At 53.3% G+C, this 21,734-nt stretch overlaps 12 protein-coding genes and 1 non-coding gene across 13 annotated transcripts; 8 read left to right on the top strand and 5 right to left on the bottom strand.

Moving 5' to 3' along the window:
• Positions 1-628: 628 nt before the first annotated feature.
• On the top strand, positions 629-2,743 carry PICMEDRAFT_74599 (hypothetical protein; the record flags this gene model as incomplete). The annotated part of the gene is made up of 1 exon (XM_019164815.1): positions 629-2,743. The coding sequence occupies one exon, from the start codon at positions 629-631 to the stop codon at positions 2,741-2,743; it is 2,115 nt and encodes a 704-aa protein (XP_019015464.1).
• A 251-nt stretch (positions 2,744-2,994) lies between these two features.
• Positions 2,995-3,627, top strand: PICMEDRAFT_74598 (hypothetical protein; the record flags this gene model as incomplete). The annotated part of the gene is made up of 1 exon (XM_019164814.1): positions 2,995-3,627. The coding sequence occupies one exon, from the start codon at positions 2,995-2,997 to the stop codon at positions 3,625-3,627; it is 633 nt and encodes a 210-aa protein (XP_019015463.1).
• Positions 3,628-3,746: 119 nt separating this feature from the next.
• On the bottom strand, positions 3,747-4,301 carry PICMEDRAFT_74597 (hypothetical protein; the record flags this gene model as incomplete). The annotated part of the gene is made up of 1 exon (XM_019164813.1): positions 3,747-4,301. One exon carries the CDS (start codon positions 4,299-4,301, stop codon positions 3,747-3,749), a length of 555 nt encoding a protein of 184 aa, XP_019015462.1.
• A 426-nt stretch (positions 4,302-4,727) lies between these two features.
• Positions 4,728-6,095, top strand: PICMEDRAFT_13554 (hypothetical protein; the record flags this gene model as incomplete). The annotated part of the gene is made up of 1 exon (XM_019160077.1): positions 4,728-6,095. The coding sequence occupies one exon, from the start codon at positions 4,728-4,730 to the stop codon at positions 6,093-6,095; it is 1,368 nt and encodes a 455-aa protein (XP_019015461.1).
• A 148-nt stretch (positions 6,096-6,243) lies between these two features.
• PICMEDRAFT_18265 (hypothetical protein) lies at positions 6,244-9,262 on the top strand. Its single transcript, XM_019161928.1, has one exon. The coding sequence runs from the start codon at positions 6,318-6,320 to the stop codon at positions 9,162-9,164; it is 2,847 nt and encodes a 948-aa protein (XP_019015460.1). The 5' UTR covers positions 6,244-6,317; the 3' UTR covers positions 9,165-9,262.
• Positions 9,263-9,426: 164 nt separating this feature from the next.
• PICMEDRAFT_18263 (hypothetical protein) lies at positions 9,427-9,684 on the bottom strand. Its single transcript, XM_019161927.1, has one exon. The coding sequence runs from the start codon at positions 9,638-9,640 to the stop codon at positions 9,455-9,457; it is 186 nt and encodes a 61-aa protein (XP_019015459.1). The 5' UTR covers positions 9,641-9,684; the 3' UTR covers positions 9,427-9,454.
• Positions 9,647-10,606, top strand: PICMEDRAFT_37404 (hypothetical protein; the record flags this gene model as incomplete). The annotated part of the gene is made up of 1 exon (XM_019163084.1): positions 9,647-10,606. One exon carries the CDS (start codon positions 9,647-9,649, stop codon positions 10,604-10,606), a length of 960 nt encoding a protein of 319 aa, XP_019015458.1.
• Positions 10,607-10,712: 106 nt separating this feature from the next.
• PICMEDRAFT_74595 (hypothetical protein) lies at positions 10,713-12,185 on the bottom strand (the record flags this gene model as incomplete). The annotated part of the gene is made up of 1 exon (XM_019164812.1): positions 10,713-12,185. One exon carries the CDS (start codon positions 12,183-12,185, stop codon positions 10,713-10,715), a length of 1,473 nt encoding a protein of 490 aa, XP_019015457.1.
• Positions 12,186-12,478: 293 nt separating this feature from the next.
• PICMEDRAFT_60493 (hypothetical protein) lies at positions 12,479-13,168 on the top strand (the record flags this gene model as incomplete). The annotated part of the gene is made up of 1 exon (XM_019163439.1): positions 12,479-13,168. One exon carries the CDS (start codon positions 12,479-12,481, stop codon positions 13,166-13,168), a length of 690 nt encoding a protein of 229 aa, XP_019015456.1.
• A 446-nt stretch (positions 13,169-13,614) lies between these two features.
• PICMEDRAFT_t146 lies at positions 13,615-13,687 on the top strand. The gene has a single exon. It is a non-coding gene; the product is annotated as a tRNA-Arg (tRNA).
• A 224-nt stretch (positions 13,688-13,911) lies between these two features.
• On the bottom strand, positions 13,912-15,399 carry PICMEDRAFT_13549 (hypothetical protein; the record flags this gene model as incomplete). The annotated part of the gene is made up of 1 exon (XM_019160076.1): positions 13,912-15,399. The coding sequence occupies one exon, from the start codon at positions 15,397-15,399 to the stop codon at positions 13,912-13,914; it is 1,488 nt and encodes a 495-aa protein (XP_019015455.1).
• A 223-nt stretch (positions 15,400-15,622) lies between these two features.
• On the bottom strand, positions 15,623-17,377 carry PICMEDRAFT_74592 (hypothetical protein; the record flags this gene model as incomplete). Its single annotated transcript, XM_019164811.1, has 1 exon — positions 15,623-17,377. The coding sequence occupies one exon, from the start codon at positions 17,375-17,377 to the stop codon at positions 15,623-15,625; it is 1,755 nt and encodes a 584-aa protein (XP_019015454.1).
• Positions 17,378-17,672: 295 nt separating this feature from the next.
• On the top strand, positions 17,673-21,526 carry PICMEDRAFT_18258 (hypothetical protein). The gene has a single exon (XM_019161926.1). It carries the CDS (start codon positions 17,897-17,899, stop codon positions 21,365-21,367), a length of 3,471 nt encoding a protein of 1,156 aa, XP_019015453.1. The 5' UTR covers positions 17,673-17,896; the 3' UTR covers positions 21,368-21,526.
• Positions 21,527-21,734: the final 208 nt, after the last annotated feature.

The following is a 21,734-nucleotide window of genomic DNA, read 5'->3' as shown; positions in this document are numbered from 1 at the left end:
ATTATACAACTCTTTTTACCGTTAATAAACCAAACACAGACACTACTGTGCGCTGCGGCCGGGGCCGCCGGGGCCCGTGGGGCCCGTGGGGCCCCCGGGTCCCCACCGGCTGCCCTTCTGTAAGTCTAGCTGGAACGAGATGCCGTCCAGATACGCCGAGTTGAGCTGGCTCACGAGCACAGCGGTCTCGTTCGTGCGGTTGGTCTCTGCGAGCAGCTCGTTCATGCGGCCGACGTTCGTGTTCAACTCCTGCAGGTTCCCCACCGCCTTGTCGTACAGGTCATCCTGCACCTTGTTCTGCGGGTGTCTCTCCATGCTGACGTGCTGGCTGGCGTGCTGTAGATGCCATTCACCGTACCGCAAGTCTTCCCTTCCGCCTGCCGGCAACAGCAACATATACATGAAACCGCTTCACCCTCACCCTTCTCCACAGACGGCACCCCACAGCCTTCTTCAGTTTTCCGGGCTCCACCAGAGGAGGAGCTTTGCCTTCCGAGGGGGAGAAGACTTCGTTGCTGGGGGGAACAAGATCTAAGTCTGCCTCCCGTATTACATGCAGAGTTACCGTGCACTAGCCAGATCGACTAGACCCCTCTGCAGACTAATCACGACCACTGCCACACGAAACATGGCGTCTTCCACCGCATTCGACCCTACCCAGTACCTTGCAGACAAGGACGCTCCGATCGCAAGACTCTCTGCGAAGAAATTCTTTGACCAGCTCACCACCAAGGAGAAGCTCTATGCCCATTACTTCTCCAAAGCAGGCCATTGGGGCTCTAGAGCGGTGTTGCGGTCTGTGTCGCCAGAGAGTGAAGGCATCTTCGACTTGATCCTACAGGTGCACAGGGCAGTAGGCGCCGCCAGCGACGCCAGTGACGCCAGCTACGAGGAGTACTTTGCCGCCAATTCCATCGACGGAGCCATTGTGAAAGCTTACTTGGAGTATGCCTCGCAGGTGCTTGCAAACTTGGGAAACTACAAGTCCTTTGGCGACTCCAAGTTTGTTCCAAGACTCTCTGTTGAGGAGTTCCAGTTACTGGTCGACTCGCTGAAGAACGAGCAGATCTCCGCATTGTTCGACTCGGTGAAGCGGGCCATCTACTCGTTGGACGACAAGATTGCAATGCTTGGATCGCCAGAGGATGGCCATGTGTCCGGCTACTACCTCAACGTGGTTTCCAAGATCGAGGGTGAGGCAGTTGACGCAGCGTTGGCCAAGCACGGCATCATGCCCGAAAACATTAGGGTTTCTAAGGCTGACGACAGTCACTTTGTCGTCCACGTGGCCAGCGCATTCATCTCCAACGCAACCGGATACTATCCGGACAAGATCGAGTTTGAGATCCAGGACGGCAGAAAGGCATCCCTAACGTTCAAGTTCGGCGACCACTCGAAGGAGTTTGCCAAGATCGTTGAGAACCTGGAGCAGGCGAAGAAGTATGCCGCCAACGACACCCAGGTGAAGATGCTGGAGAACTACATTGCCTCGTTCATGACCGGCTCTATGAACTGCCACTACCAGTCGCAAATCCACTGGGTGAAGGACATCAAGCCCACGGTGGAGACCAACGTCGGGTTCATTGAGACCTACAGAGACTACCTTGGCACAAAGGGAGAATGGGAGTGTCTTGTTGCCATGGTAGACAAAGAGAGAACGGCCAAGTTCGGAGAGTTGGTCAGCAACGCCAAGGAGTTCATCTCCGAGTTGCCATGGACCAAGGCATACGAGAAGGACGTCTTCACCCCGCCGGACTTCACCTCTCTAGAAGTCTTGACCTTTGCCGGGTCCGGCTGTCCTGCGGGGATCAACATTCCCAACTACGACAAGATCAGAATCAACATCGGGTTCAAAAACGTTTCCTTGGGCAACGTTTTGAGCGCCAAGTCGAGCAAGGAACCGATCTCGTTTATCTCAGACGACTTGCAGGACTTGTACGAGAAGTACAGAGTGGAGGCATTTGAGGTCCAGGTCGGCATCCATGAGTTGTTGGGCCACGGCACAGGGAAGTTGCTCATGGAGCTCGACGACGGCAGTTTCAACTTTGACAAGTCCGCTCCGCCTCCCGGTCTCGACGGTAAGCCGATCTCCACCTACTACGCCAAGGGCGAGACCTGGGGGTCCAAGTTCGGCTCCATCGCCGGCTCCTACGAGGAGTGCAGAGCCGAGTCCGTTGCCATGTTCTTGGGCACAAACAGAAAGTTGCTCGAGATCTTCGGCTACACAACCAAGCAGGAGCAGGACGACATCATCTATGTGATGTACGTGTCCATGTGTCGTGCTGGGTTGTTGTCGATGGAGTACTACGACCCGAAGCACGGCAAGTGGGGCCAGGCCCACTGCCAGGCCCGGTACGCCATCTTGAAGAATTACCTTGACGCCGGCCATGGCCTCATCTCCTTGGAGTACACCAAGGACGACTTCAGCGACCTCACCCTTAAGATCGACCGCAGTAAGATTGAGAGCGTCGGCCAAGAGTCCATCGGCGAGTTCCTCAACAAGCTCCACGTCTACAAGTGCAGCGGCGATGTGGCTGCTGGTACGGCCTTCTACGTCGACCAGACCACCATTCCGGCCGACCTCCTCAAGTTCCGGGACATCATTCTCAAGAAGAAGCTTCCACGGAAGCAGCTTGTCCAAGCCAACACTGTGGTAGCCGGCGCCGACGCCGACGTCCTCTGTAAGGAGTATCCAGAGAGCTGTGCCGGGATGATTGCGTCTTTTGCCGAGAGAGAGTGCTGAACCAGCCAAGCCAGCCCGGCTTTTCTGGCTGCGGGGAGGAAAAAAAGGCATTTGGCCGGTGCTGCAGATGTGTAGATAAGTAGAAAAAAGTAAGAGACAGATACAAGCATAGATGAGGCCGGACGGTGTGGGGGGACGAAGGCGTGGAGAAGGACTGGGAGAAGAGGGCGATAGTGGTTCTTCTCTCGTTGTCAATTGAGCAAGCGTCAACAGACACAGAGAAAGATATACAAAGCGTCGTGCTGTTTGCCATGTCCGAAGAGAAGATCTACATTTCGTACAACCACATCCACCAGCTCTGCCAGGAGGTTGCTCCACGGATCATGGAGCTGGACATCGACTTTATCATCGCCATTGGTGGCGGCGGGTTCATTCCGGCCCGGATCTTGCGGACGTTTTTGAAGCAGCCGGGGGAGTCGTCGAAGCGGATCTTCGCCATCATCCTCTCGCTATACGAGGACGTGCAGACGAGGGGCGACGATGCCGAGGAGGTGGGTACCGGGGTGAAGCGGATCCAGTGGATCGACTACATGGACAGCAACATCGACTTGGTGGGCAAGAAGGTGCTTGTCATCGATGAGGTGGACGACTCCCGCACGACGATCCACTACGCGATCAACGAGTTGATCAAGGACGCCGAGACGCAGGCCGGCGGGGAGTTGAAGACGGATTTCTACATGTTTGTGTTGCACAACAAGCTCAAGGAAAAGCGGGCAGAATTGCCTGCGTGCATTGCGAAGGCGGGCCACTACATTGCTGCACGGGAGACCCCGGACTGCTGGGTGGCGTACCCGTGGGAAAGCGACGACATTGTGCACCACCAGCTCATGGCGGAGAAGCAGGGCTACGACATCGACATCGACCGATCCAGCCTGTCCAGGTGAGTGTGCGTGCATTCGGAGATACAAGCCTTGTATTGCTTATACACTGTGGAAATAAATAGAGAATAACTTGTAATGTTTGGGGGGCAGAAGTGAAGGGGGCGGACGAGACGCGGCGGGCATCAGGCGGTGGCCTTGAAGATTCTGCATGGGTAGTCGTCGCTGTACATGCCATGTTCCTCCTCGGTGAGCAGCTTGACGCTGAATCTCTTGTTGAGGTTTGGCGCCACGATCGGCTCCCCGGCCTTGCCCAACACCTCGCCGTAGATGACGCTCTTAGGCGCTGTTTTCAGCACGTCCACGAGCTTCACCGTGTCTGTCTTCAGAACAGCCAACTGCTTCACGCCCTCGTCTCCCTTTGGCAATCTCGAGTTCGTGGAGTTGCCCAACTTCAACAAGCCCCCGATCTTCGACTGGTCGAACGTCGACATCCGTGGGTGGTTTCTTCTGTTGTCTCTCAAGAAGAAGTCGTTGCCCACGATGTCGCTCGACGGGATCGTTCTGGCGTCCTTGTAGACGTGCTTTTCGCTTGAAGGCGAAGGAACACGGTAGTAAGGGACGTATGGGTTACCGGACGATCTGTTAGGCACCAGCATCGCCCACTTTCTGAACGTTTCCCAGATCCCGGTGGATCCGGTTGTGTATTTCTTCCAGACAGGAACAGGGCCGCCAGACATGCTGTGTGTGTGTGTGTGTGTATATATATATATATATATATGCTCAGCAGGCTCGTGTCCTGAAGGCTCTGTCTGTTTTCGTCTTTGTCCCTTTCTCTCCAGCAAATTATATCTACTCCCTCTCTCTCCCGCTTCCTTTCCTCTCTTCCCCTCCCATGAGAGAGAAAACCAGAGAGCGAAAGGGGATGTCAGCAAAAATTGGGTCGATCGTCCCGGCCGCCCATTTCTGGTGCACGGATGCACATCCTGCCGTAAACGGCGCCGTAAACGGCAGGTTTGCCGAGAGCCGATGCACGGGTTTTTACGGCGACGCGTCGCTGGGCAGGCTCAGCGGGTTTTTCCGTCCAGCAATGTTCAGCTGCCGAAACGGGCCAAAAAGGCAGCGGCGACGCGTCGCCGCTGGGAGGGAGGGCAGGACGGTTTCACATGGCAGATAGAGAGGCTCACAGACGGAACAGTTGCCACAAGAACAAGGGAACAGAGAACGGGGCGAAGAGACTGAGGTTGGGCAGGAAGACGTCCGGGGTCACAGCACAAGCACACAAGCGAAACAGTGAGCAGAAGAGGAAGCTGAGCAGAGAAAGAAACATGCGGTTGAGAAAGCGGAGCACAGGGAGTCGGGTCAGAGTGAGAGCAGACGACTACGTCGAGCTTCCTCGAAACTACAGAGATAAGGTGGTGTACGACGCGTGTGGGACGACAGAGGCGCTGGGGCAGGTAGCAGTGAGAGCAGCAGATGCAGAAGGGGCGGTGTGGGGGTCGGAGGCTAGCAGCGACTTCGAGTTCGACATGTCGATGCCGTCAACGGACGAGGAGGACGGCGAAGAGCACGAGCCGTGGCAAGGGGAGGGGCCAGGAGAGGCGGCAGCGGAGGACGGGTCTGTGATTCCAGAGCTGGACTTGAACGAGTTGATTGTGCTGGCGAACCAGCTTGTGCGAAACTCGCCGCCTTCGGTGACGACCGGCGGCGGGGTGGGCTCCGGCCGCAGCCACAGCGGCCGCAGCAGCGTCGCCAACGTGCACATCCGGTTCCCGTTGATCCGCACGATCCACGAGGCCAGAGACGTGATAATGCAGTACGAGCGCCTGAGCGGCGGCCGGGCAGGGACCGGGGCTGGCGGGGAGGCTGGAGAAGGCGCCGGAGAAGGCGGCGACGGGGCAGAGACGACAGCCGACGACAGGGCCGGCCGGGACGGAGAGGTCGTGTGGGACTCGATTGTGCAGGACTACTCCGGGATCTCCATCTCCGGCACGCGGGCGTACGAGGCGGCGGCAGCAGCAGCAGCCGGGGAAGACGAGGCCGGCGAGAACGTGAACGTGAACGTGAACCTGGACAACAACGTCAACCTCGAGAACATGCACCGCCAGCCCGTGTGGTTGGAGCTTGCCGGGCTCGCCACCGTGACGATGTTCATGTTCGCCGTGTACCGGTTGGTGACGAACCTAGTGTCGATCTCCGCGTTCTCCGAGAACGTGGTCGGCGACGTCGTGGGCTTCGTCGAGTACATCAACGACAAGACCTACTACAAGCACGTCAGCCACCCGACCGACCACACGTCGCTCATATACAAGTTCGGCCTGATCATCAAGCGGGAGATGCCGTACCTGCCGGACACGGTCTGGCTGGTGCTGACCGTGGTGGCCTTCTCCGCGTACACAGTCCTCACAAGCGGTGTCGTGCTCACAAGCATGCTGTTTGCCACCATGTGTCTCACCATGTGTGTCGTGCTCCGATGGCGGCACCTCGGCGACTTCATTCTCCGTGTCGTGGACAACGGAGAGCGCTGTTTGTAGTCTAGGCTCTATGTGTAATGGTAGAATAAACGGGTTCCTGTATTTTTTTATTTGCTGTGCGCGTGGGAAAGTGCAAGCCCTCTGCGTCTGCCAAGTATGGGTAGGAAAACTCGAGGACTGAAAACTGGCGTTGGCGTTGAAGACGGCACGGGAGGGGGACGACCTGTTCAAAGAGAGCAAGCACGGTGTTCCATTGCAGAAGCACCGCCTCTACCAAACACAATGCCGCCGGCTAAACGTGGAAGTCTCGCTACAGATCCAGGGATCTTGCTAAAGCGTCGGAAGGACCGTCAGAAGGCCAACGAGAGGTTGCAACTCAGGTTGGACGAGCAGGGGGTGAAGAGGACCGAGGTGGAGAACAACTTGTCCTTCTCGTCCATCCCGCAGGTGCTCTTGATCAATCAGAAGAACTACTACACGGAGTACTTGAAGAAGGACGACAACCTCCGGATCGTGCGCAACACGAGGGAGAAGATCAACAAGAAGCTCAAGGTGAAGGCTCCTTCCGCAACGACGAAGAAGGGCGACCTCGACCGGGTGAAGAACGGCTCTGCCAGCGTCAGCGTGAGTGCCAGTGCCAACGTGACGGAGAACGAAAACGATGATGACGACGACGACGCGGACGATGACGCGGACGATGCTGCCGAGGAGGACGAAGGCAGGACGTTGGTCATCCACCCGGGCAGCCACAACATCAAGATCGGGTGGGCCGAAGACGTCGACCCGGTGTTGGTGCCGAATCTCATTGGCTACGTGAGAAGAGAGGTGTCGGAGCGGGCAGCCGGGGTCACAAGTGCCAGCGGCGCCAGCGGCGCCAACAGCAAGCGGTCCGCACAAGACGTGTCTGGGCTCGACCCGCCCAGGTACCTCGCCAGAGGTGACGGCGAGCCGGTGAATGCTGATGAAGATGAGGACGAACACGACGACGGCGACCGGTTCTACGTGTTGAACGACGACAAGGAGTTCCGTGCAAAGCGCAAGCCAATCAACACGAGCTTCAGAGAGCGGATGAAGTACTACAAGCGGCGGATCTTGCCCAACTGTCACGAGGCGTGTTTCAATTTCAACTCGAAGCAGCAGAAGCACCCTCCGGCGGTGGACGACATCAGCGAGGACGTGAGTCTGAGCTCGTCTGCGGTGAACATGTTTATCCGGGCGTCGCGGTGGCTCAAGACTGCCGGGCGGAACTACGTGGTGGGCGACGAGGTGACGAGGCTTGCGGATGAGAAGGAGTGGGTGATCCGGTCGCCGTTTCTCTTTTCCTCTGCTGGAGGCACGTCGGGGAACTCGAAGAGGTCGTCGGTGGAGCTGGGGTTCAACGAGCAGGACGTGAACTACTCATCGCGGGAGGAGATTCTGGGCGACATCGAGACGATGCTGGTGCACACGATTCTGCACAAGTTCAAGGTGGCGAAGAAGAGCGACCTGAAGAAGATCAACGTTGTGTTGGTGATTCCGTCGTTGTACCGGAAGTCGTACGTGGAGTCGATGATGGAGCTGCTGTTGACGCGGATGAACTTCAAGAACGCGACGTTGATCCAGGAGGGCATGTCTGCGTCGTTTGGGCTCGGGTTGAGCACGGGCTGCATTGTCGACATCGGGGCAACGAGCATCCACATCTGCTGTGTGGACGACGGGGCGATTTTGGAGGACACGCGGGTGTCGTTGGACTACGGGATGGCGGACGTGGTGCGGTTCTGGGGGAAGAACCTGATTGCGCAGCAGTTCCCGTACGCGGGGGTGGACTTCCGGCAGGTGAAGGACTGGAAGCTGATTGAGGGGACGTTTGCGGACCACGGGACGTTTGACGACTCGAAGGTGGCGATCCAGGTGGGCAAGTTTTCTGTGTACGAGTCGAACACGAGGGTGCGGAGGTACCAGTTCAAGTGCTTTGACGAGGGCGTGGTGTGTCCGATGGGGGTGTTCTACCCGGAGATCTTTCTGGAGGAGACCGCTGCCGCTGCTGCTGCTGCTGCTGCCGCCGCCGCCGCCGCCGCCGCCGCCAACGACGACGTCGACGCCCGCCAGAAGGAGCGCATTGTGCTGGGCTCCATTGCGCCCGCCAAGCGCGTCCACGAGCCGCTTTTCGACGGCCGCAGCAACAAGTTCACGGGCTACTCCAACAGCGACCCCATCTCCATTCTCCAGGACCTCCAGCGCACCGGCGTCAAGCTGTCCGAGCTCGCTGTGGAGCCGTTGCTGGACCTGCTTGTGGAGTTGAGCGACCTCTTCATCAACTCCAGCGCCATCGGCAGCGGCCGCCGCGGCAAGACCAACGACCTCAGCAGCAAGCTCAAGAGCCGCTACCGTAACGCCCACTACGCGCAGCAGTCTGCTGCGGCCGACCGCCGCCCCACCACCGACGGCATGCGCCAGAACATGACTCCGCTGGACAGGGCCATCATCGAGAGCATCACTGTTGCCGGACTGGGTGACCAGACCCGCCTCGAGAAGATGTACACCAACATCTGTCTTGTGGGCGGCGGTGGCCGTCTCGACGGCTTTGACAGCATGCTTATGGATCGCTTGCATATCAACCGCAACGAGATTCTCTCTAGCACGAAGCTGGTGGAGGCCCTGGGGCTCATCAAGCAGTGGAGGCGCGAGTATGACAAGGAGCACAAGCCGCGGCCGAAGGACGCTGCCGGCGGCGACACCGCCGCCCCGGCCGGCGAAAAATCCCCCGCCGCCAAAACCCCCGCCGACAAGCCCGACAAAACTCCCGCCGACGACGACGACGAAGACGGCCCCGCGGATCCGGCTCCTGCTCCGGCCGCCGGCGAAGACGACGACGACGATGCCGCCGCCGCCGCCGCCGCCGCCGCCGGCGAGGACGAGCTGCGTCTGAGCAAGGAGCAGCTGCGCACCGTGACGCAGCTGCTGCTGGCCGGCGCGCCGATGGCGGTGGACATTACAGGCCGCGGCGAGCTCGACCCGCTGGTGCTCGGGTGGAAGGGCGGCTGCGTGTACGCTCGGTTGAAAATCTTCGAGGAGACGTGTGTGAGTGGGGCAGACTGGGACATGCTTGGGTCGCGCGCGCTTACGTACGGCAGTCTGTTCAGCTACTAGAGTGTGTAGTAGGTAGTAGGTAGTTGCGTAAGCAGTTGCGCGAGCAGTTGCGTAAGCAGTTGCGTAAGAAAGTTTTCCGAGAGTGACGGATCGACGGGTCGGCGGCCGCCGCGTCGGCTTGCCGCATGCGGGCGTGGGGGCCGGGTTCCGCTGGACCGCAGCCGGCCGGCCGGCGGTGGCCGAGACAAGGCGTGGTGCGGTTGGCCGAGCTGACGTAAGCCAGGCCGGGTCCGTGACTGCCGCGGTGCACGGGAAGGGGTGTCCGAGAGTTTGTGGGGTGGTGGGCCCCGTTACGGAGGGCGGGAGGGCACTATCTGAGGTGCTTGAAATACGTGTCGGGAGCCTCTGCTGCGTATTCTCATGCTCAGCTGTTGTTGTGTTCTTCTTGAGAGAATTGTAGGAGCAGCACTGCAGCAGGCACAGCGAAGGCACACACACACGCACACGCACACACACACACACCGCACAACACACATCCCACGATGTTCAGAAGATCCTTCCACACCAGCCGTCTGGCCAAGAACTACGCAGACACCATCAAGAACTTGAAGGTGACCAAGGACACGAAGGTGATCTTCCAGGGCTTCACCGGCAGACAGGCCACGTTCCACGCGCAGCAGGCGCTGGACTACGGCACGCAGATCGTCGGGGGCACAAACCCAAAGAAGGCCGGGGAGGTGCACCTGGGCAAGCCGGTCTTCGCCACGGTGGCCGAGGCCATGAAGGAGACCGGGGCCACGGCCTCGGGCATCTTCGTGCCTCCTCCGATCGCCGCGTCGGCCGTGGCAGAGGCCATCGAGGCCGAGATCCCGCTCGTGGTGTGCATCACCGAGGGCATTCCGCAGCAGGACATGTTGCGCATCTCGCAGATGTTGAAGACGCAGTCCAAGACCAGAATGGTGGGGCCTAACTGCCCCGGAATCATTGCTCCGGAGCAGTGCAAGATCGGTATCATGCCCCAGTCCATCCACAAGAGAGGCCGCATCGGAATCGTGTCCCGGTCCGGAACCTTGACCTACGAGGCCGTTGCCCAGACCACCCAGGTCGGCCTGGGCCAGAGCTTGGTCATCGGCATGGGCGGCGACCCTTCCCCGGGCACCAACTTCATCGACGCCCTCACCTTGTTTGTCAACGACCCGGAGACCGAGGGAATCATCATGATCGGCGAGATCGGCGGTTCCGCCGAGGAGGAGGCTGCCGAGTACTTGAAGCAGTTCAACCTCACCAGAGACGTCCCCAAGCCCGTTGTCTCCTTCATCGCCGGTGTCACCGCCCCTCCAGGCAGAAGAATGGGTCACGCCGGCGCTTTGATCTCCGGCGGCAAGGGTACCGCCCAGTCCAAGATCGAAACTCTTTCCGCTGCCAGCGTCGAGGTCGTCCCCTCCCCAGGCAGATTGGGCGCAGCCCTCTACCAGCAGTTTGTCGATAGAAAACTCTTGTAAACGTGCAGGCCGCTCTCTCCCCCTCTCTGTCTATAGGTGACTCTATATTTATTAATTTTAATCACTCATGTGTACGAATCTACGATCGCTCGATCACTATTTATTTCTATTTCTCTACTACCCTCGAGTACACCCCCAACCCCCACCGGATGCTTTCCAGCTCGTTCTGCATTTCCACCAACTCCGTGATCGCCCCGTTCGTCCGCTCCAGGTCGGGCCCACCCTCCTCCCCGCCGCCCATCTCTACGTTCTTCAACTCTTGGTACAGCCGGAAGTACACCCCGTACCGCCTCTGGTACGTCCTCACCAGCTCCGCCGCCTCCGCGTCGGTCTCGGGCACGTTCCACCGGGGACCCCGGGCCACCTTTGTCGCCGGACCCTCTACCGTCCCCGCTGTCTCCACAGATGCTTCCAGGGCGGTCTCCTCGGGCTCCATCTTGCGCTTCGCCGGAACAGCGGCCACCGCTATCTGGGGGGAAGCAGGCGTCGACGGCGTCCCCGAATCGAGGCCCTTCGCCAGACGGTACTCCTTGAACGACCGCTTCGTCTTCTTCAAGTCCTTCACCTCCTTTGCATCTTTGACTTCTTTAACGTCCTTCGCATCCTCCTTTCCAGGCGGCGTCGAGTGTCGGCTCTCGCTCGTGCTGACCGAGTTCGACCTCGAGTACGACCTGCTGTGGCTCGAGATCACACTCGACTTCGACGACGTCGCAGGAGATGGAGGCGTCGACTTGTCCGCGTACCCGGGTTCGGCCTTCGCCATCTTCGACTTCTCGCACACCATGTCCGCATCCACCCGCCCCGAGTAGAGCATCGTGTACGCATCCTTCGATCGGTACCCCTCCTGGAACAACTTCTTCATCCACCGCGTGCTATCAAAAGATCGAGTAAGACGGAACCACTTCCATTCAACAATATCTTCCCCCTGCTGTAGTGCGTCCCTGGGCTTGAGCATCTTCATTATCTCGTTGATCTCTTTACTCTCGGCAACGCTGAAGTGTTTCCCCTTCGTCAAAATGTCCACCACCTCACGTGCATCGTAAAACACCCCAACACTATTCGACCTTCCCCCTGCTCCAACAGTGGAGGCGATGCACTCAACGATTTTCACCAACTTGCTAAAATTAGCCACCTCATGAACATTCTCTTCACTCACAGTTGGCTTGTAATTGATCAGATTCAACCGGTAATCCAGAGTTCCCATATTCACCGCATAGGCAGGATCCTTAGCTGTTTTCTGTTTTAGTGTATGGTAAATCGTCCCGTTAGTTTCCTTGACAATATTGCATTTGATAATCTCAACCTTTTTCGACGATGCGGCAGATCCAGATGGAGCATCCACAGCCCCCACTTTCGATACTACTCGTAAACCGTTGATTTTGCCATCTTTTATCACCACTCGTAGCTTGACCTTATCCGAAGCATAAGAGCTTAAAAGCGCAAATATCTGCTCATTGTTCAGTTTCATGATAATATTCATTCCTGTCAGGCTCTCTTCAGCCGGAATATTCTTCTCCATATCGCCCCGAAACGGGAGAAGTGTCATCATATTGGGATCCCCAACTTCTGTCCTGTTCATTCTCTGCATTTATGTTTGCTTCCAAGATTCTTCTCTCTGGGAAAAAAAGCGTCTAGAGGTTCAAATTGTTAGTCCATATCACCACCACCCCATTTTCATGAGTATTATCTCTGCGCACATCTTATTATAAGTCGCTGCACTGCCCTTTTTCTTTGTTTGGCAAAGAATGGTTTCTCCCCCCTCATGGATGGGTGTGGAAAGACTGTGTGGTAGGTCAACTATCTACAAGCCTTCAAATAACACAGCCAATACCAGGGGCCAGAAGGCAAACTCGGTATCACCTCATCCCCATAATGGACCCTTTCAACTCTCTTTACGCTTCTACGACTCCACTGATAGACCAACTCTCATCCACATCACCACAGTCCCTTGATTTTTTGACGTTACAGAATGAAATTGTTTCATGTATACATGACCTCGAGGAAAGTGTTAAAGTTGTAGAGTCTAACAACGGAAACATACTCGATAATCCCTTTGGAGAGATATCTCAAGATGAGATTGCCGAACGGAAGATGCAAATACAAGGCTTGCATGAAAGCTTAAATAAGATACTAGCAGAGAAAAATGTATCAACGCTGAAAGGAGGTTATGGAGCTAACCCGTTTGCAGACAACATGAAAATCCATACTACAACGGATTCCTACAGAAGTGAAGATCAGGACCCGCCTCAATTGGACAGTGCAACCCGTGAATACCATCAGCAATTATTGCAACAGCAGGACGATTTGATCTCAAACGAGTTGAGTCGCTCGATCAATAACCTACATCAACAGGCTGTGACCATCGGAGACGAACTTGACTATCAGCAGGACCTGCTTGATCAGGTGGAAAACAATATGGAGAGGTTGAACTTCAAGATAGTCAATACGGGAATGAAGCGGATAAATAAATTTTTGGCCACAAATGAAATGGGTGGTAATTGCTGTATTGCAGTTTTGATTGTAGTTTTGATCATCATTTTAGTGCTGCTAATAATAGCATAATCTAGCGTATTAAATATTTGTATAACGATAATTTCCCGCCTAATTTATTACATCGACGATTTTGAATTGTGCAAGCAATGAAACTCTGGTTTTTCAAAACCTAACGTTAGTTTCCAAACATCAGAAGTAGATTAAAAAATGTTATTCACATGAAATGAAAATAATCAAACATTTTATACACATGATTTTTGATTAGACATATTTTTTTTGATTTTTTTGATCTTTGATTAACTTATTAAATAACACAGATTATTCTCGTCCTTTTAATAAAGGTATCATTCTCCAGGACATAATGGATCAGAAGTTATTAGAGATTAAATTTTGCATAAGTTTTGCTGTTAATTAAAGTTGAGGTAAAAAGTGTGTTTTTAGGTCGTTTGGTCTAATGGTATTGGGCTATACTAAGTTCCAGGTTCGAATCTATCGGGTCTGGACCCCAACGCAAAGTCCACGTAGCGTAATGGTGAACGCGTCAGTCTCCTAAACTGAAGATTCTGGGTTCGAGTCCCAGCTTGGACGACCTATCATACTTTTTTTTTCCTTCGTTATTTATGGACTTTAGGTTATCTAAAGCATTAGGGATATCAGTGATATAGCGTTTATTAGATTATTATCTATTACAAAACGTGTGTAGCACTCTATGACCGGCGGTCAAAAAAGTTTGTGTGAAAAAAAGAAACAAAAGAAAGGTTGAGCCAACAAGACCACAATTGTATACGGAATTAGGTAGAATTATCAGTTAGTTACCTCCAGGGTTTGAGTGGCTTTTCCCTCTCGTGTTTAGAAGCCAGCCCAACACGAGATTCTGCGTTTGCTAATCTGGCCAATCTCGGAATGGATGATGATCCTGATAGACTTCGTAAATTATTCACACTGACACTAGAGACATGAGATTTGCTGGTAGATATCTTGGAAGTTTTAGAGCTTGGAATGAACGTCGAATCGTTGTAAATAGGTCCTAGGGTTCGGGACCGTGGAATTTTTGTGTGCAATGAATTGACATTAGCATGGCTGTTAGTTGTTGATTTGAGCTGAGGTACTTCCAGAGGTCGATTTTCTTGCGCTTCCAAAGGCGGAGGTGTGTTCAACAGCTTGTTCAAATTAGAACATGCCCTGGAAGGTGAGATTTTCTGCATCGGACTCGAGTTTTGTGAAGTTGCACCTGGCAATGGATTTGGTTGGGAAAAAGAAGGAGACTTTGACAGACCCTTTTTCAATGAGGCATCCTGAGGTCTCAACACAGGAGTTTTTAGTTGGTCACCAAGAGCATTAAATAGTGACTTTGAGGATTTCGACGGTGATATTTGACTACTGGAATTGGATTTTCGCAGTGAAGCTTTGGTTGGTTGTAAATAACTGGGTATATTGCTGACACCGGAATGAGAGCTAGAACTATCTCTAGTAGCGGACGAGTGAGTGGAATATATATTTTTGAGTTGTTCCTTCTCATAGAGCGATTTTGTAGGACTGGAATCTAAATCAATTTCCTTGAATTTATTTCCTTCAAGTCTCAGTCTTTTACTGGCACTTTCCAAGGGCTTAGAGTTAAATCGCTTGTCTCCTGGAGTTAATGTGCTATATTGCGTTATTTCTATTGTCTCGGTGGCGGGCACAAATTTTCTTTGAACATTATGATTTTCTTTCTTAGCTCCACTATTTGTTATTTCGTTTTCATTCTTTTCGTTTTCCAATTTCTGTGAACGCTTAGCAGCATAGTGAAACGCAATTGATTCCATTCTATTGAACCTATTTCGATGTGTAGACGAGAATCTTCCCGATGCCCTTCGGTTGAGTTGCTCGTTGGTTGTTCTATTATTCAACTCTTGAACTGTACTAATGGACTCTTCTCGCACTTTTTCGTACCTGGAGCTAAATTCGTTCACAACTTTGTTTGATATATTGGATGAAAAAAGTTGCTTTCCCAACGTGTCCATTGCAGAAAGGAAAGAAGTGTTGTCTTTCACCATATAGCTTTCATCGTGGTCGTTGTTATCACTGTAGGAAGGACTCGAATTGGGCAATAGTCGTCTATCGGGAGGATTCAAGTGGGGATATAGTTTCTTCCCTTTTGTAGGGGTGAATCGGAAGGTACTGGGTAAAGGAGATCCATTTGCAGATAGCTCTGCTTTCTGCTGGCACTTTTCAGGTGTCTTCTTTGTTGGGGAATAGTAATCGGATGATCTCAGCGTTGAGGATATTCTTTTCCAAGGCGAGCTGTTTGGCTGCAGCATCGTTTTGACTAATCTGTTCTTGCGAGTCGGGATCTATGGGATACCTGTGCTGTATTATGGCTATAGGTGCTACCTTGGAAATAAATGTTGTATGTAATGTAAATAAACCAACTACAAAGAAATTGGTCTCGTTACTCGTTACTCGTTATTCGTTACTCGTTACATGGACAACCCATAAACCGAAGCAGGTTGAAATGCAGTTAGTGCAAACCGCGAAGCCCAATTATTCCCCGATCGGGAAATCTGTAAACACCCAAGAATCGTAGACGCCCGAAAGCTTTTCAACATCTCCTCGAGCGTCACGGTGTATTTCTAGCAACACTCCGCCGAGGTTGAGGAATGCAAGGCGAGGCAAAAGCTGTGCAAAGTGAGCTATACTCGGTACGATTTCATCTAGATAGCTGTTTAGCCGACGGCCGAAATTGGATCCATATCTATTAGGCGGGAAGTCCATGATATTCAAAGCAGATCCGCTCTCAAAGCTGTAAAATCTTCGGTAAAGTATGGGTATCATGTTCGGTTCCGAACCTTTATCCTGATGAAAGTTCATATTTTGGTTTTCTTCGAGAAAAGGCCACCAGTTGAACAAGAAATCTGGGATGATCAAAATCTCCAAACTGCGCAGCAGGAAGATTTTTTCAAACAATTCCTTCTTTCTGGCAATATACTCGGAGTTTGCGTAGAAAATTTTCGGGTCACCTGTGTCAGGACTTCTTGAGACCATAGGAGTGACGGGGAACGTGTTCAAACAAAGGTTGAGGAAGGTGAGTGTTTCGGTATTGGTGCTGAAGAGATCCAAATGATCCATGATGGCGTAGCAGAGATTTGTATTTTCGGAGATTTCGTGTTCGTGGATGTTATTGGCAAGCATGTTGTTGCTGTTCAAGTTCACCAAGGAGAACTGCTTCAAAGCACTGAAGCTGATGTTCCGGTTCAAATACTGCACCAATTCGAGGTTGGTTGCAGTGGAGTCATAGAAGATGCTTCTCTTGTACTTGATTTCCAAGTTTTTCACGTTGGCCAAGTTTAGAAGCTGTAGGGCGGTGCCCATGCTCTCGTTGTTGGAGATGTCATCCGTGAAGCAGATGGACAAGGTTTCCAAGTTGGGAAACAACTCGCCGCGGTAGCTGTCCAGGGAGCGAGAGTAGCTTGCAAGACCGTTTGCAAAGTAGAGGAAGGATGCGTAGTTTGCGAGAGTCAACGATTTCAAGGAGGAGGACCAGTAGCGGATCAAGGAGCGGCTCAAGCCAGATTCCGGGTAGGCATTCGGAAACCTGATTTCCACGCCAGAGAGCGCTAGCTTGAGCTGGAGAACCCTGTCTGCATCCAGCGGGGAGTGGATCTGCGTGGAAACCAACTCGACCTTCTTCGAGGGAACGAACTCTGCCTGCGGGCCCACCGTGGCCGCCTCGGCGGCGCCCATGTTCGTGTTTGCCGTCGGCGGCCGGCTGGCGCCATCCAGCAGAGCGGCTCTGTCGTACACCTCGTCGTTCTCGTAGAGACGGGACCCCACCGACGCCGTGACGTTGCTGCTATAGTCTGAGAGGTACGACAAGAAGCGCACGTCGTGCCCTTTGAAAAGCACCTCCCGCACGCCGCCCCTGCCCCCGCTGCTGTCGAAAAGAAGCGCCAAGAGCTTTTTGGTCTGCTCGTTCAGACTCGTGTGCATCACGATGGACGCCATTGTCTGCGGGATGCGTGCGTTTCTGTCCATCAGCGAGACGAACCAGCCCATCCGGGACACGGGGATGAACGTGTACTTGAGCGGCAGCTGCGTCTCGCTGCGGAGCGCGTTCATCTGTCTGTTCTCGTCGTAGAAGTACACGTTGCGGTAGAGATGCCGGTCGCAGGCGTCCGCAAGGAACCTGCACGTCTGTTTGAGGCTCAGCAACGACCTGGCGCCCAGGTTTCCCAAGATCTGGTCGACCACGTTGTCCGGGAAGTCCATCAGACTCGTGGCGGGTTCGCTGAAAAACATCTTGCTGTCTCCAACAGTGTCCCAGTACCTTGTCGTGCTGCAACAGAGGAAAAGAGTGTCTGTTTGCCACAACCGTCGACTTAAAAGGTGCAATGCTCAGCGATGCTCAGCGATGCTCAGCAATGCTCAGCGGCTCCGGCCACCAGCTCCGAGCTTGACAGCTTTTGCACCGCCGGGCGGGCGGGGCACCCCGCCACTGTGGCATCACCGACGCGTCGGCCCACCGGCCGAGCCCCCGCCTCACTCTCGCCACCCTTCTCTGCCACGGGCCCTCGGCCATGTGAGGGCCCAGACTGGGCTCGGCGGAGGCGCGAGGCGGGCAACGGGGCAACGGGGCAACAGTCTTCGGAAGCAGTTGACAAATAAGCGAGCGGCCGGAGCTAGTTGCCCGATTCCGAAAGACAGTGTAGACACAAGGGCAACGGAGATAGCAAGAGGGAGACAGAGTCGTGTTAGTCAGTACCATTGTAGAGAGTACACGGCTCTCCAGCGTGGCCAGTTCGCTGTAATCGTCCGGGGATGGCGCTGGCGTCAGGAGAGGAGTGGAGCCAGCGTGATGGGGTTCTCGTCGGTGCCGGCGTTAGTCTCGGATCCTGTTTTTCTCCGAGCGAAGGGGAGCTCGCACTGCGCAGGTGGTCGCGGACAGACAGGCTGTACCAGCGAGAGAGAGATCGGTCAGCTCAAGAGGGTGCGGTTGGCGCCAACAGGCTGGACGAGTGGGGCTCGGATGTGATGTGGAACCACTTGTGCAGAGATCCTTGTGCACCGCTTCCGCTGCCGATGATGACGGACGCAGAGCAAATGGACGAGAGCAAGAAGACGCAGAAGGCGTGCGATGAGTGTCGGTCCAGGAAGGTGAAATGCGACGGGCTACCAACGTGCACCCGGTGTGTGAACAAGGGGTTTCCGTGCACATACAACTACGTGTTCAAGAAACGGCTGCGGAAGAAGATGCAGGAGATGGTGAACCAGCCGAAGCGACGCAGGGGACGCCCCCGCAAGTCCAGCATCGTCAACTCGCCGCTTGTGTCGGACAGGGACCCGGCAGCCGAGGCCGCCGGGCCAGCCAGCAGCAACAACACGAGCACGTCGAACTTGGGTTCGACGAGCGGAAGGTACGCAGGCTCCCTCGGTGCGTCCACCCCGGCTTCGACGGTTGGTGCTGGCGCCGCTGCCGCAGTGTCCGCACAGCAGTACCTGCCGCAGCCTCTGCCCCTGCCGATCCCCATGTCGACGTCGGTCTCGGCGCCCCTGGGCGCCGCCGAAGCAACCTTTCCCTACCCGGTTGCAAACAATACATCCTTTGCCGGTGCCATACCGAGCTACGATGCGGGCTTCTACAGGAACACGGTGCCGAGCAACCCACTGGCGCTCTCGCAGCTCTCCGGCTCGCCGGCGCCGGCACCGGCACCAGCACATGCGACGGAACAGGACTCCAGCGTCGAGCAGCGGCTCCAGAAGATGGAGTCCATGATTTCCCTGCTGCTGGATAAGGTCTCGAGCAAGAGCCCCCGTCCAAGTGCGCTTTCGGCTGCAAACTTCGGACCCTCGCAGGCCGGCACAGGTGGATGTGCCGGTGCACTCTCCCTCACCGGGGTCAACTTAGATGCCTCCAGCGCACGGGCCACGTCGGATATCGCCTCCAACTCCAACTCAAATACCCACGCCTCCTTCACAATGAATCACAACACTTTCTCCGGCTCGGAAAGGTCCAAAGCCAACGACTCCCCGCAGCTTTTTGAAAGTGGCTGCAGCTCGCTCACAAACCCAGAAAGCTTGCAGAAATGGGTCGGCCTTCTCATGCATACCTCCATTTTTTTCTTGTCGCCCATAGGAATGAAGACTCTAGAGAACAAGATGGAAAACCCAGAGGCTCTGGCCCCCTTGAAGCAGATCGTGCAAGTCTCCACGCCCTGCGAGCGGAAAATCATCTCCATCTGGACAAATCCCATTTATGAATCACAGTTGACTCCGCTACCTAGCAGAGCCAACATAGAATGTTTGTTGCAGGCTTTGAGTGCGCCCTTCTTCCTCCTTAAAGTGCTAGACGTGGGCTACTTGAAGCATTTACTGCGGCTGTATTGTGACTTCAGGGATGGCCTAATACCCGAACCATATTTTTCCTACTCCGATTACCTACTCATGAATAGTAGTCTGCTAGTGGCGTGCTTGGTCATTGAAGAGTTTTCGGAAAAAGCTTTGAACGGAGGCGGCCCAATGCCGGACTTCAAATCATTACGGGAAGTGTCCGATAACCTATTGGACAATGCATTATTCTACTACTCGAGACTTTCCGTTATATCCGGCGGAGTTTCATCCATCGTTGGTTCACTATTTTTGGCGTTCTATGCTGACAGTATCTCCTTATCAAGAGCAGCATATCTAATCTCAAGTTCCGCCATCAGACAAGCCCAGGAGCTTGGCCTACACATAGAAGAGACTTACAGGACATTACCACAACATGAGAGAGCCTTGAGGTTAAACATTTGGTGGGCATGTTACGTCTTTGACAGAGAGCTATGCATTAGATGGGGTCAGACCCCTGTCATCAACGATAATGATATTTCAGCACCGCCATTACCTGGGTTTGAGGCATATTGGTCACCAAATCAAACAGCCGAACAAGGTCCCTCGAAACGATCCATTTATCATTTTGAAATTCAAACTTTGTTAGAACCATTACTAGAAAATCCGTCTTCTTCAATAGACTTGGAACAGTACATTTCAACTGATTATGCATTCATAACTGCCAAAGTATACGATAACTTCTTGAGAGCAGGGGCTTTGAAGAATGTGAGTAAAAAAGAAGCAAAAGAGCGCTTGATTCATACAATTGCGGAGTTGGATTACTGGAAGGAAAGTATTCCGAAGCCTATCAGACCAAGAACAAAGGAGGATGATGACAAATCTTTTTATGAATTTATTGAAAAGTTGACTCTTACCAACACGATGTATTCTCTCCATTTAATGATTATGGCAACTTCCTTACATGTCAGATACCACCATGTGAAGTTAATGGTTTTCAGGGCTTACACCAAACATTGCTTTGTGGAATATGGCGATCGAATCGACGATGAGCTATTGAGTGAGCCTACAATTTCGGCAAGAAACATTTTACACATGTCCTGTGTGGTTGATAGTAGGTTTGGAAACTACGTGAACTATTTCATCTTTTATCCTTTCAACGCCTTTTTATCGATCTGTGGGTTATACATTCTTCTTGAAAAGGAACCTCCGGATTTGAGGTCCGACCTTCAGTTGCTCATTGATTCCATCAAACTACATTTCACTCCTTTTGTCTCCAACAAGAAACATCATGAGAAGGGTGGAATGGTAGAATTGGTCCTCAAAGGAATGCTATACGCAACTTATGTTACATGCAAAAGCCGATTTGGCGATATCCCCTTAGAAGGACTTGAAGTTCTAGACGATGCCAGGGCAATAGCAGAAGGAAATAAAACCGCGGCGGAAATAGTGTGTCCAGTTCTCAATATGATCGAGACAAGGGTCTCACCAGAAAGACCTCTTTGTAAGCTACCTTATTTCTACAACCAGAACCCATCTCTGTTCATCACAAAGGATGACAATAGCCATTCTCGTGAGTCACCCCTACATTCTGCGTCACATTCGCCAATCGATCGGCCGAGTCAGTTATCAGATATACCCATACTTGTCGGTAACGATACCGACCGAACTCCCAATGTGTCGTTTTTACTTTCCCCCTCGCATCAACCCACTGAAGGCAATATTCGACTCAATCCAGCAAATGCTACGACTGTTGGGTTCAAGGCAGAAGGCTCAGAAGACAAGAACCCATTTCTCAGTAATGGAGCTGTCAAACTTGACAAAGATCCGGAACCAGATTATTTCAACATGAGCGACGTTAATTCTAAAGACACTCTTTTCCATAATATGCTGAACATTCCGAATTACTTTTTCGACTACCTGTATGAGGATACAAATAATACAGCTTTAACGGGGTTCCCTTGATGAACTATAATGAATTTGCCATGAATGAAATTTTGTATATAAGTATATATCACCGATACCTTACACACATTGGGTTTAACAGTAAACAATGCCCGTTTTTCTCGCATTTGTATGTACTTTAATAGATTGTATTTATAGTGAAACTCGAACCCCCTAAAGTTTACGATAATACCGTTGAAAATTAGACGCGAGATCATATAGTGAGCAATTTCCGAGAAGAGGAAAAGCAAAACAAGACGTGGAAAATAAAGTGAGAAAAGAGAAACAAGGTTGTAAGATTCGTCAAAAGCTTGTGTACATGGGGGGATGTTACTGGTCTGCAAATCCTCTTTATATCTAAGGCATTGCCACATATTTACATACGCAT

The sequence above is a fragment of the Pichia membranifaciens genome (genome assembly GCF_001661235.1).
Source record: "Pichia membranifaciens NRRL Y-2026 unplaced genomic scaffold PICMEscaffold_7, whole genome shotgun sequence".
Lineage (NCBI taxonomy): Eukaryota > Fungi > Ascomycota > Pichiomycetes > Pichiales > Pichiaceae > Pichia > Pichia membranifaciens.
The sequence above is the reverse complement of the archived record's forward strand: the minus strand, read 5'-3'. Positions and strand labels throughout refer to the sequence as shown.

Coding starts and splice junctions, on each gene's coding strand:
- PICMEDRAFT_18263 (XM_019161927.1), bottom strand. CDS start 9,640: ATGTGTGTTGTGCGGTGTGTGTGTGTGTGCGTGTGCGTGTGTGTGTGC.
- PICMEDRAFT_18265 (XM_019161928.1), top strand. CDS start 6,318: ATGCCGCCGGCTAAACGTGGAAGTCTCGCTACAGATCCAGGGATCTTG.
- PICMEDRAFT_18258 (XM_019161926.1), top strand. CDS start 17,897: ATGGCGCTGGCGTCAGGAGAGGAGTGGAGCCAGCGTGATGGGGTTCTC.